Source organism: Lissotriton helveticus, chromosome 2_1, assembly GCF_964261635.1.
Source record: "Lissotriton helveticus chromosome 2_1, aLisHel1.1, whole genome shotgun sequence".
Taxonomy (NCBI): domain Eukaryota; kingdom Metazoa; phylum Chordata; class Amphibia; order Caudata; family Salamandridae; genus Lissotriton; species Lissotriton helveticus.
The window spans coordinates 2013633335-2013646102 of NC_136059.1; the positions used below are offsets into that span (position 1 = coordinate 2013633335).

The following is a 12768-nucleotide window of genomic DNA, read 5'->3' on the forward strand; positions in this document are numbered from 1 at the left end:
TGCCTGGCTTTCTTGTTAACAAGAAGGGCACGGTAGGCATTAACGGGCAGCTGCAGGCACAGAGCACCGGGAGATTCCATGCCTAAATAGAGGGGGAGGGGAGCGGGCGAGGGTGATCTATACCGCTGAAGAGGGGTGCTTAGAGGGAAGAACAGCTATTTGTTACAACGTCTGTGGGCTGGATGTGAAGGGGACATGACGGTTTAATTCAACAGGAGCGTGCGCATTACAAAAACGAAAGTGAAGCTTGCGATGACGGAAGGGAGATGTGCACATGCGTTTGTTCACGGGCACGTACACAGACCCCAATCGGCACGTGCCCCGGTCTGTACCACTTGGCAGGCAAGACGGTAACAATAGTTCTCACTGGCGACTGTGTCGCCATGTGCGAGACCTAAAAATGGAGGGACAAATGGGCAAGATTTACCATTCAAAAGGAAGGAATTTAGAAAAGCACCTAGAACCACCAAAGAAAAGCAATGGGCCAGCTTGAAGCCCATGTGCTGAATAAACCATGGCTCGCACAGTGTTAAAAGTTTGATTGTAGAAATACAATAAGCATTTTCCATTTTTAGAAACCATGGTTATTACTTAATTGACCTTTAAAAGAAACAATAGTCTTTCCCCCATTTGTTGAACTATTGAACATTTAGAATTTGACCATGCAGACACCATATTCTTAAATTCGCAATTTAAAGCTTAGAGCTTCCAGAGACAAAACTAACTGACTTTAAGCTTATGTTTCCTTAGCTTCATTACATCATATTAGATTATTCATATAACAATGAACCTCGCTATGAATTCATAACTTAGTAAGTAAGGAACTATTCCTTCTGCCAGTATTCTGACCTCCGTGTTCTACTTGGAGATCTTCTTCCTGCATGACTGCTACGGGAGAGTCACTATTTCACCCTTACCCTTTGTTACTGACAGCTATTGCTAAAGGTGACTTTATTCTGACATCTCTGGTCAATGCTACTGCAAGGATCATTCCTCTATCACTGATATTCTGACGGTTAATACTGCTGTTTGAGTTCCCCTATGTATAATGGTATTATTTTTTTTATGGTGTTACTTCCAGCCCGAGGGCAGGATCATGGGAATTGTAGTGCTTTAAAATGTGCTCTTCAATCAACAGCAAGGAAGATAATTGCATAAAATTTGCCTTCTGTCTTGTGAGTATACTCCCACTTTAACTTTTACATACGTAAACAATGTGCCTGTGGTAAAATATGCTAGTATACCCCTGTTCGCGGTCTATTCCTGACATCTAGTGGCTCGGATGGTAATGCATGCCAGGAACCTTGGAAAACAGATGTTGCCTTCCTCTTCGCATATCGCAGCTCACTTCCTCTACAACACAATCGGAAATACACACCCACACGCTGAGTCTTTTTAAATGAAAGAAAAATAAATCAATTAGTCAAATACCTGGAAGCTCTGTTCTCTGCGTCTGTATTCAGGGGTGCCGGCGGGGAGAAGTTTGTTGTGTCTAAGGAGGAAGTTCAGGAACATGCCACTGTTGTGCCCATCCGCCGCTTCCTGCGCAGGGTGGCCGCGACCGGTGCTGTTATACCGGACTGCTTCTCCTCTTCGATCGTGCGTCCCTGTCATAGAACCAGCCGGGAAGGAAGCTGGCGTCAAGGTGGGGAGCACGCATAGCATTAGCAGTGCAGGCAACATGGTGGCGTGATAAACAGCAGCTCCTTTCTTATTTCCTACTTCTGCATTCAAACCTGTGCAGCGGAAACAGTGGTTAGCGGAAAAGCAGCGGTTGGCAAATCCTGCATTTTACCTCTAAACGCAAAAGGACCAGCGCCATAGCATTATTGTTATAGCACACGACATTATCGGACAAAACAAATCATCCTTCACTGACACGCTACGCTGCACACCCATCCGGGTTCGCTAAACACCGCGAGAACTAGATTTCTGTTCACTTTCGCTTTTGTTTTATGTTTTCTTTAGATGGGCAGACCAGAAAGTAATGGGCATGTGGGCAGGAAAAATGAAACTAACCTGTGTTTTTGTGCGCCTGCAATTAAATGTAGTGCGTGTTCTACACGGGGGGGGGGGGGCGGGGAGTGGGACCCAGGGGGAAGCGCGAGAAGGTCTCCCGCTGGGTAGGTTCGCACAATGGGAGCGGCCACCTGGTGCGATTCGAGGCAATCAGGGAGGCACTGGGCGTGCGGGAAAAGTTTATATATAGAAGTACGGTAGGGGCGGGAATTCACTGGCCTGAGGGTGGTGGGAGGAGAGGCATTTCGTTTGTGGAGCGCTCCGAGGTCGTGCGGTGTTTTCAGAGCAGGTCGAGGCTGTTGACCAGGAGGAGCCTCTCGACCCTCCCGTGTCGGCCCCAGGGTTGGATTGGGATTTAACATCGGCCCGGGGATATTAAAAAAAGTAGCCCACATTTGCATATTGCCTTTCTGCAAAGCACTGCTTCAACGAAGTTTTATAAAAAATTGGGGGCCTCTGAAAGAGGCATGTTGTCTGAACTTTGCTTCTATTTTTTTTAACGTGCACAAATTAGTTCACACTGCTCGCCTCAAACACACCTGAATACAAGTGAGGCCACTTCTTCTCAGGCCCCCTCCCCACGCAACTGCATACATTAATGGACCAGCCCAGGGAGAGAAAGGGAGTGACACCTCTGCCCCTTGATAAAAGGGAGGTAATGAACGCCCATCTGCCTCGGGAAAGTCCACTCAGGCACCGACTGGGGCGCTGGCGGCATCCGAACACAGACACCGCCCAAATCGCCTCCCTCCTCCCCCAGGATGCCCAAAAAAGCAGCCCAAAGCTTTAACTCAGATACCGGCCCTTCGGCCTTTGCCCGGGTGCCCACCTTACTAATCCGACCCTGTTCGGCCCAGCTGCCTCCCAGTACGTGCTGGAGCTAGAGTAGTGACAGTGGTGAGCGAGCAGCGAGCTGCGGTGGCGGGTGAGGTGTTTTTTATATAGCGCAGACTTTACCCGAAGGTGTCCGATCGCTTCACAATAAGACCAGTACTGCTACATGAGGAGACAATTACAAGTGAACAATTTACAAAAGCAAACGTTGAGTTACATGAGGCAAAAATGACAATTGTGAGCAAACAAGATACAGGAGTTAGCAAACGGTACATTACAGGAGGAAATAGTGGCATGTGTGCAGCTTACAACAGCGTACAAGTAGAGGTATACTACTGCAATATGTGGCAGACACTCAAACACAAGAACAAACGTTACGTAGACAGTGGTGGCACTTGTATGTTTTGGGTTCTGCTACAGCATTGCATTCTGTATACCCCTCAACTTTGTCCAGGGAGGCTCACTCGGTGGTGCCTGCAGGGGTAGTAACACAAGTAGGTGTCAATTCTAATGCAAGTGTTTTTGTATCAGGTCAGGCCCACAGCAGTGGGGAGATTTTGAGGCAAACAGGTTTGCAGGACGATGTAGAGTTATTACAGCGGCCTACCTGGTCACAGCAGTTAGGTGACGCAGGTCCCCCAGTTCCCCAAGAGGTTGGAGCATGTCAGGATGTTAGGTAGTTATCCAGCCTGGCTATGGTGGTGGGGCATCAGGGACTGACCCACAAGGGGCCATTTCAAAAAGTTGCTCAGGACCCCAAGGGTGGTCAATGGGTATGGGTGGGTAGTAGTGGCTTATCTGGAGAGGAACGTGAGGCCAGGCCTATGGGCATTTGGAGGTCCATCCGGTGTTAAGGAATGGTCAGGTCTGATCGGCTTGAAAGGCAAGGTGCCAGTTTTATCGAAGGGGAAAGCGACTGGCGAGCGTCTGTTACGGACAGAGCACGCTGCGGCTCCGTCAAGGTGGCTATTTGGATGAAGGGAGATCTGGAGCGGATTTTCTTTCGCATTCCAACAAATCAAAAGCTGTAAAAAATTTCTGTCGAAGTTTTATGATGGCGGGGTTGAAGATGGGGCAATGCCGTGGGGAAGTGGGGCATTTTGGGGGGGATGTGACGACTCATTGGTACTGGATGCAGACAGTGATGACCTTGATTCTGACTCTGCACGCTTTTCCCCCTCCTGAGGCGGAAGCCGGGAGGTCTCTTGCCTATCCTCTGTGTTTTTATTGTTTTAATTGCAGCATCTTGCATTTTGCACTTCGCCTCACCTGAGCTGAATAGGTGGGATTTTTATTGTACATTTGTGCTTTGGACCACCCAGCGCTCGTTGCGCTTCAAGTCTCCCTCTCACCCCCTCCCCTCTTGCACCGGACCTGCTCTCGGCTGAGTATCGACGCCGAGGGCAGAGCACCGGTTTTTGGCCGCCATCTTGGGTAGGGTTGGGTTTACTGACGCGATTTCAGCGTCATAAAAGGGACGAGAGGGCGAGTGCAGGTAATTCTGACTCTGCACGCTTTTCCCCCTCCTGAGGCGGAAGCCGGGAGGTCTCTTGCCTATCCTCTGTGTTTTTATTGTTTTAATTGCAGCATCTTGCATTTTGCACTTCGCCTCACCTGAGCTGAATAGGTGGGATTTTTATTGTACATTTGTGCTTTGGACCACCCAGCGCTCGTTGCGCTTCAAGTCTCCCTCTCACCCCCTCCCCTCTTGCACCGGACCTGCTCTCGGCTGAGTATCGACGCCGAGGGCAGAGCACCGGTTTTTGGCCGCCATCTTGGGTAGGGTTGGGTTTACTGACGCGATTTCAGCGTCATAAAAGGGACGAGAGGGCGAGTGCAGGTAATTCTGACTCTGCACGCTTTTCCCCCTCCTGAGGCGGAAGCCGGGAGGTCTCTTGCCTATCCTCTGTGTTTTTATTGTTTTAATTGCAGCATCTTGCATTTTGCACTTCGCCTCACCTGAGCTGAATAGGTGGGATTTTTATTGTACATTTGTGCTTTGGACCACCCAGCGCTCGTTGCGCTTCAAGTCTCCCTCTCACCCCCTCCCCTCTTGCACCGGACCTGCTCTCGGCTGAGTATCGACGCCGAGGGCAGAGCACCGGTTTTTGGCCGCCATCTTGGGTAGGGTTGGGTTTACTGACGCGATTTCAGCGTCATAAAAACGGGCAGGGATGACTCCGCGCAGCGGACGCGATCAGCGGTCGCGCCGGATCTGCGCCGGAGTCGTGCCAGAGTCCTGCCCGTCTGCGCCCGTCCGCGACACGGCAGCGGTCGGCACGGCGGCAGGCTCTGTACTTAGGCGTATGTACTCTGCTGAGGATCTACTCTCATTGAACCCTAATACCGCCACTTGTCGGTATGTGTTCCCCGGCCGCTTTAAAGGTAAATGCTGCTGCCCAGGTTGCGGTTGGTATCCTAACTTTTACCGGGCTTCTGAGGGTTCCCGGCCATCTCTGTCTAAACAGTTTAAGTGCTTACTACTTAACACCCGTTCATTGCATAGGCACGCCTTGGACATATTTGAGCTACTTACCTCTGAGAAACCACTCTGTCTCATGCTCACAGAAACATGGCTCTGCGATTCGTCTAATCCTGACATCGCGGTAGCCTTCCCGCCAGAATATATTGTTTACAGACAGGATAGGACAGTGGGAAAAGGTGGTGGTGTTGCACTTGCAGTCCTAAAATCTTTTGCCTGCTCAATAATTCCATCTCTGTCTATTCCTGGCTGCGAATCCCTCGCCTTCTCCATTGTACTCTCCCCGCATCAATCTTTTACTGGGCTTCTTGTTTATAGACCTCCGGGTCTGCGGGGTTCCTTCTTTGAGGACCTTCAATCGGTTATCACTTCTCTCTGCTTGAAGGTGGAAAACTGCATAATGTTAGGGGATTTTAACATCCATATGGACGTCGAGTCTGATAGTGAAGCGACTAAAATCATGGACATTACTGCTCCTCTTGGCCTAATTCCTCACATCTCAAGTGCAACGCATAACAAGGGTCACACGCTTGATCAAGTGTTTTCCACCTTTCCCCTTGTTATGTCCCAGCCCACCCCTGTTCTCTGGTCTGACCACACATTGATCAGTTTTTTGATCCAGGGCAGAAGTAAAACTACTTATACTAACTCAGACCACCACAGACATCCCAGAAGACCCCTACATAAAATTACTCCTGAGAATCTGGCTCAAACGCTCCAGGATTATCCCTGTATCCAATCCGGCCATCTGGAGAGGGACCTTGAAACCTTCCACGAATGGTTAACGGATAGGCTTGATGATCTCGCGCCTCTCTCCACCCCTTCCTCATCCGTCAAGCGTAGTTCGGCCCCTTGGTTCTCTAAATCACTTGCTCTAGCACGCCGTAATTGTAAGGTAGCCGAAAGACTCTGGCGGAAGCATTATGATCTAGAAACTAAGTTTGCTTATAAACTAGCTATTAAATCCTACCATTCTGATATTCTTGAGGCCAAAAAAAACTATTTTTCAGATAGAATCGAGGCTGCGGCAAACTCCAGTAAAGAAATTTTTTCCATTGTTAAAGAATTTACCTCTCCTAAATCGAGCATAGTCCAGCACAAGTTCTCTGAACCCTGGGTTAGGGAGATGGCCATTTTCTTTAACACTAAAATCAAATTGATTCAAGAATCCTTTCCATCTGCTGTTCCAACTGCTTTAATGTATGAATCTAATTTGATGTCCTCATCCCCTGACCCCTGCCCCACTCTATCGGAGTTTCCTCCCTTACTGGAATCCAATTTTTTGGATCTTTTACCCAAAATCAAATCTGGCTCCCCGCTTGACCCTTGTCCGGCGAGCTTTCTAGCTAGGAATGCCTTGACCCTGAATCCCATAATCTCCCCCATTCTCAACCTTTCTCTGTCCAGCGGCACTGTTCCACCTGCCTGGAAGAAGGCTATGGTTGTTCCCCTTTTAAAAAAAACAGGCCTCGATCCAGAGATACATGCCAACTATAGGCCCATATCTCTCCTACCCACCCTGGCTAAGATCGTCGAGAAGCACGTTCACCTTGTGCTGTCTTCCTTCCTTGAAGATCATGGGTTACTCCACTCCACCCAATCTGGCTTCCGCTCCAATCTGAGTACTGAGACCGCTCTTTTGGAAGTTAGCGAAGCCATCAAGGAAGTCCTCGACGCAGGCGGAAGAGCAATGCTGGTGATGTTGGACTTGTCGGCGGCCTTCGACACCGTCCCGCATGAGGCCCTCTTGAGAAGACTTCACGAGATCGGTCTCAGAGGGACGGTGTTGAGCTGGCTGAGATCTTTCCTAGCGGGTCGCCGTCAAGTGGTCTGGGCCCCCCCGTACTCTGCTGAAGTTCCGCCCATGGATGTCGGAGTCCCGCAAGGGTCGGTGTTGAGCCCGACCCTTTTTAACATCTTCATGACTCCATTGGCGGCGCTGGCGGAGTCAATGGGTGCCCAGATCATATCATACGCTGACGACACCCAGCTACTCTTCACCTGCAAGAAGGGCACGGAGTTTGACGGGGAGAGCATCCGTGGTTGCCTTGGGGCTGTCTTCAACTGGTTTCAGCGAAGCAGCCTCAAATGCAACCCTGACAAATCTGAGGTGCTCTTCTTCGGATGTCCGGCAGAGCCGCCCTGGCAGGAATGGTGGCCAGTGAGCATGTCCCCCCCTTCCTCCTCTTCTTCGGTTGCAAAAAACCTGGGGGTTAAAATTGATAACACCCTTGCTTTGAAAACGCAGATCACAGGCCTCACAGGTACCTGTTTCGGTCTGCTAAAAATGATTCGTAAATTCCTTCCTATGCTCCCCGCTGCCCATAGGAAGTTGACAGTACAAGCTCTGATCTGTTCCAGGCTTGACTATTCTAACATCCTCTACCTGGGCTTGCCGGATTATCTTTTGCACAAACTCCAGGTTGTGCAAAACTCTGCGGCTAGAGCCATCTTCGGCCTACCCCGGCAAGCCAGAGCCTCTGAGTTGCTAGTCTCCCTGCACTGGCTTCCGATTAAAAAACGAATCATATTCAAAGCTCTTACACTGGCCCACAAGGCACTCCATCTGGTAGGGGCTTCTTACATTAGGAAACGGCTTTCCTTTTACAAGCCCACCAGATCTCTCCGGTCGGAAAATCTTGGCTTGGCAATGGTGCCTCCCATTAAGAAAGCCAGAATCGGTGGACGTTCCTTTAAACATCATGCCCCCAGACTATGGAACTCTCTTCCCGTTGGTCTCCGCCACATCTCCAATTTGTTCGCCTTTAGAAAGGCCCTGAAAACGTGGCTTTTTAATCAATAATACTGTTATGTCTGTTATCCTTCTTTTTTTCAGTAATGGGTCAGAAAGCGCCGGGACACTCCTTGGAGTAGCCGTGCGCTATATAAGTCACCCATTAACATAACATAACATTGATGAAGGTGAATTGAGAGAAGGGCCACGTTCTGAGTCTTTTGCAGACGTCACGTGCGGACGGATGACGGTGAATTGTGATAAGGGGATTGTGCGGATGATGGGGAGCAATTTTTGACTTCAGTGGGGAATAGGAGGGGTGTCTTGGGGCAATGCAGTGTTCTGAGTTTTTTGCAGGCGTCAAGTGCGGACCGAGCAATCTATGATCAGTGGGGTGAAATTTATGAATCCAACGGGGGACAAGAGGGGTGTCACGGGGCAAAACGGTGTTCTTAGTCTTTTGCAGAAGTCAAGTGCGGACCGAGCAATTGTACGTGAAGCTACCCATGTCAGCCAGCATCAGGATGACTTTCAGGAATTTCTCAAGCGGACATCTCAGTTGCCAAAAGGTAAGGCGGACTGGTGGAAGGTCTGGCAACAAGGGGGACGAGCACAGAAAACAACCAGATCCTTTGGGGTAGGGGGGGAGGTGGTTGTGGGTAAGGTTCTTCCTGGGGCTGGGCACACTGGTACTTTACAGGAGGAGGTATTGGTGGAAGGTGTCTCTGCCAAGGGTGTTCATGAGGCCAAGGAGGTGGCAGAAGACGCTAAAGACACGTTAGAGGAAGTTAAGAATATTCGCAAAAAAACTTCCTTACATGGGGATTGGTATACCATTAGGTTTCCATTTATCTGACAAGAGCAGAATTTGGTGTCATGAGTTTGTGGATGTTTTTAAGCTTTTACATGGGTTATACAGGTGAAAGGAGGCTTAAAGGAGGAGGAATGGGAATTGGCCCGGAGACCTAGGGTCCCCAAAACAATTGAAAACTGGACATCTGCTTTTCTTATCTATGCTAGCATATACTGCGAAAAACATCAGGATAGAGCAGTAGCGATGTTCATGGATATCATAAGGAAGGCTCAGAGTTATATTGGTGGTTATGCTTGGTTGTCATATGATGAAGAGTTTAGAGCATGCATGTGTGTTTTTAATGACAGGCCCTGGGGTGATGTGGACTGGGAGCTGTGGTTACAACGGATGGCGTCTTCTCAGCCACCTGCTACTACTCATACTGCAAGCGGCTTGCCGGTCCATTATCGGCCCTTTCAGTTCCGTCCCGCACAGTCTGGGGCGGGGTTTCGCGGCAGGGGACCAACAACTGTTTTCGGAGCCTGTTGGAGCTTCAACAGAGGGTTTTGCAATAGGCAATTCTGCAGGTACAAACATGAGTGCTTTCAATGTGGAAGCAGACATCCCCTAACAATGTTTTGCAGGCCAGAGATTTGGCGATCAAGGAAGGGGGCAGAGGGTAGAGGTCAGGCATTCCCAATTAGACCAAAGGGCGCATACTCCAATTAAGCTGGAAATTTTTGCAAAATGGCCGGGGGCTTATCCCGACACTGAAGTAGCATCAAGGTTGTTTTGGGGTTTTAAAGACGGTTTCCAGATCGGTTAGCAGGGTCCTCGACTGAGCAGGTGGTCAGATAATTTAAAAAGAAGCTAAGTAATTTCCGCAGGTGGTTCAACGGAAGTTACAGGCTGAGGTAGAGGCAGGAAGAGTTGCTGTTCCTTTGGTACGTTGCCCAATGCCCAATTTGATTGTCTCACCCCTTGGGGTGGTACCTAAGAAGAAAGCTGGGGAGTTCCGCTTAATACACCACCTGTCTTGGTCAGAGGGTTCCTCAGTTAATGACTTTATCTCTCAAGTGGATTCTAGTGTGTCTTAAGCCTCTGTGGATGATCCACTGAGGTTGGTCAGATCAGCTGGGAGGGCTGCTCAACTGGCAAAGAGTGATATGCAGTCTGCTTTCCAGCTCCTACCTATTTACCCTTCTGACTTTGAACTTTTAGGTACGCACTTTCAGGGTGCTTTCTATGTTGACACAGTTCTTCCCATGGGGTGTTCAGTATCATGTGCTCTATTTGAAACCTTCAGCACTTTTCTGCATGGCGTTTTGCATACATTGCCGGCCATGAACTAATTTGTCATTACTTAGATGATTTTATGTTCATTGGTACACAAAACCCAGGACAATGCCAAAAGGCTTTAGACACTTTTGAGATTATGGCTCAGGAGCTTGGTCACATTCAGATTTACTAAGATGCATATGGTGCTAAAGGTTTTGGCATATTCTGGGAGGGGCGTTGGTGTGCGGAGAGCTGGCCGGTATGTTGGTTGCAACAAGGTCACATTATCGCCTCTTTGGGGTTATTTCCTCTACTAGTGGTGTTGTACATATGGGGTGAGGAATTGCGGAATAGACCAGTCCTTTTCAACGTAGACAATTTAGCTGTGGTAGAGTTGATCAATAAGCAAAAGGCCAAGGATTTGAGAGTTTTGAAGTTGTTACGTGCATTTATGCTCAAGTGTCTGCAGCTTAACATTGTTTTTAAAGCAAGGTATATTCCAGGAGTCAATAATTGTATAGCGGGCGCTCTGTCTCGTTTTCTTTCAGTGGACGAAATTTCACAGTTTGGCTTCTGGTGCAGAACTCAACTAGACGCAAATCCTGCAGTGTGGCTGGGCCTGAGGGGAATGAGAATTGTCAAACTGGTTGAAAACTCAGTAGCAGCCTCTACGAGAAGAAGCTATTGCAGGCATGGAACGAGTTATTAAGTTATGGTAACACATTTACTACGTATGGGAAGATGGTTACTGATGAACAGTTTGTATTAGGTTTGGTTTTACATCTGATAGATAGAGGTTTTTCGCATACTACTATTTCTGGCAAATTGGCAGGAATTTCTTTTTACGGGCATTTGAGGTGGGGGAGGGATCCTGTGGGAGGGTGTTAGTAAAAAAGGTTCTTAGGGCCAGATGTAGGTCACCAAATACCGGTCGGTAACGGCCGAATTCGGCCGTTACCGACCGGTATTTGGCTTTTGAGATGTAGGTGGGTCTGAATTTACAGAATCGGTATATTTACAGATTCGGTAAATTTACCACTTCGGTATTTTACCGAATCGGTAAATATACCGATTCTGTAAATCCATATGTAGGTGACACTCCTAAGAGTGCCACAGGCCCTTCAGATTCGGTATTTTACCACCCAATCCTATTGGGTGGTAAAATACCGAATTCAGGTGTGCATGCACATCTGTGCATGCACACCTGTGCCATGTGACACACAGACATGCCCTTAGGGCATGTCTGTGTGCCACATGGCACACATGCCTGTACTTGGCTTGCTAGAGGGTGTCAAAGTGACACCCCTGCACCCTTGCAGGATTCGGTATTTACCGAATCTGTAAATACCGATTCGGTATTTCACATTGATTCCTATGGGCTTCAAGGCCCATAGGAATCAATGTGAAATACCGAATCGGTATTTACAGATTCGGTAAATACCGACTCTTACAGAATCGGTAATTTTTTACCTACATCTTCCTCCTTCCTATTTACCGACTCTTAAATACCGATTCGGTATGAGTCGGTATTTAAGAGTCAGTAAATAGGAATTTACCTACATCTGGCCCTTAGAGTTTTAAGTAGGGAACAGGCTGTTGCCAAGCCGTTACGTCAACCTGTGACGTTTAAATTGTTGCAGAGGATGTTACCCTGTTGCCCACTTGCTGTTATGACGACTTTGAGTGTTTCAAGTTTCGGTTATGTTTTGTATGCTTGTTCTTTGGGGCATTTCGGGTATCTGAGTTATTAGGATTGCATAATAGGGCAGTTTTATGGAGTGATGACGTTTTTGGTGGAACAACACAGGTTGAGAAATTGGTTATGGGTTTCCAAGACGGATCAATTGGGTAGGGGGAAATGGGTGTTTTTGAATAGGAGTGGGGTGAGGGATTGCTGTCCTGTAGGGGAATGAGAATTGTTCCAAGCCTCAACATTTTTTACACCAAGAAAGATATTTTGCCATGCACAGGAACGTCTGATTTCTATTGCCCTAGTGTTAGCAGTAATGGGGAAGGTGCTCATTACTGTAGGTGAGAATCCTTTACGTTTTGGCACACACTCCTTCCGGATTGGGGCAGCAACGGAGGCTGCAAGATTGTGGTGGTCATGGTCCGACATCCGTAGGATTGGGAGATGGAGGTCCAAATGTTGTAAAAAATATGTCAAGAAATAATTTTAGTGCAGGATTTTTCTCTTGTTCATGTTTGGTTTTCTACCTAGGTCATATTCAAGGGCTTGTAAGTTTGAAAACGGCCTCCTGGATAGTGGGACACTCCTTTGTACAGTGGGCTGCTATTTACGCTGAGCAACCGATTTACTGGAGATCACTCAGACTTACCAGTATTAGTCACAAGGTGGTAGGGAAGGGGAAAGTGGGAATGCGTTGGGGGGAGGGGGGGTTATTTCCCACATTGTCTCTGATGTGTTCCAAGGGGGGCCCTCCAGATTTCCTTGTCATTCACTTAGGGGAAAGTGACATGGTGGACTTATCTGGACTGACTCTAATAAAACTCATGAAACTGGTTCTGGCAGTTATCAAATATAACTGGGAGGGCACCATGGTGATTCGGAATGAATTCATAACACGGCTGCATAGGAGAGGGGCAAGATGCTACGCAGCTTTGGAG

General features: G+C 48.3%; 1 protein-coding gene across 1 annotated transcript in view; it reads right to left on the reverse strand.

Annotated features, from left to right (window-relative positions):
* CTSO (cathepsin O) overlaps positions 1-1926 on the reverse strand; it is a 103377-nt gene extending 101451 nt beyond the window's left edge. Inside the window, exon 1 of the mRNA XM_078676980.1 lies at positions 1432-1926. Within this exon, the coding sequence (XP_078533106.1) occupies positions 1432-1683 (252 nt within the window). The 5' untranslated portion in view covers positions 1684-1926. The remainder of the gene's footprint in view (positions 1-1431) is intronic.
* Between the last annotated feature and the right edge of the window lie 10842 nt (positions 1927-12768).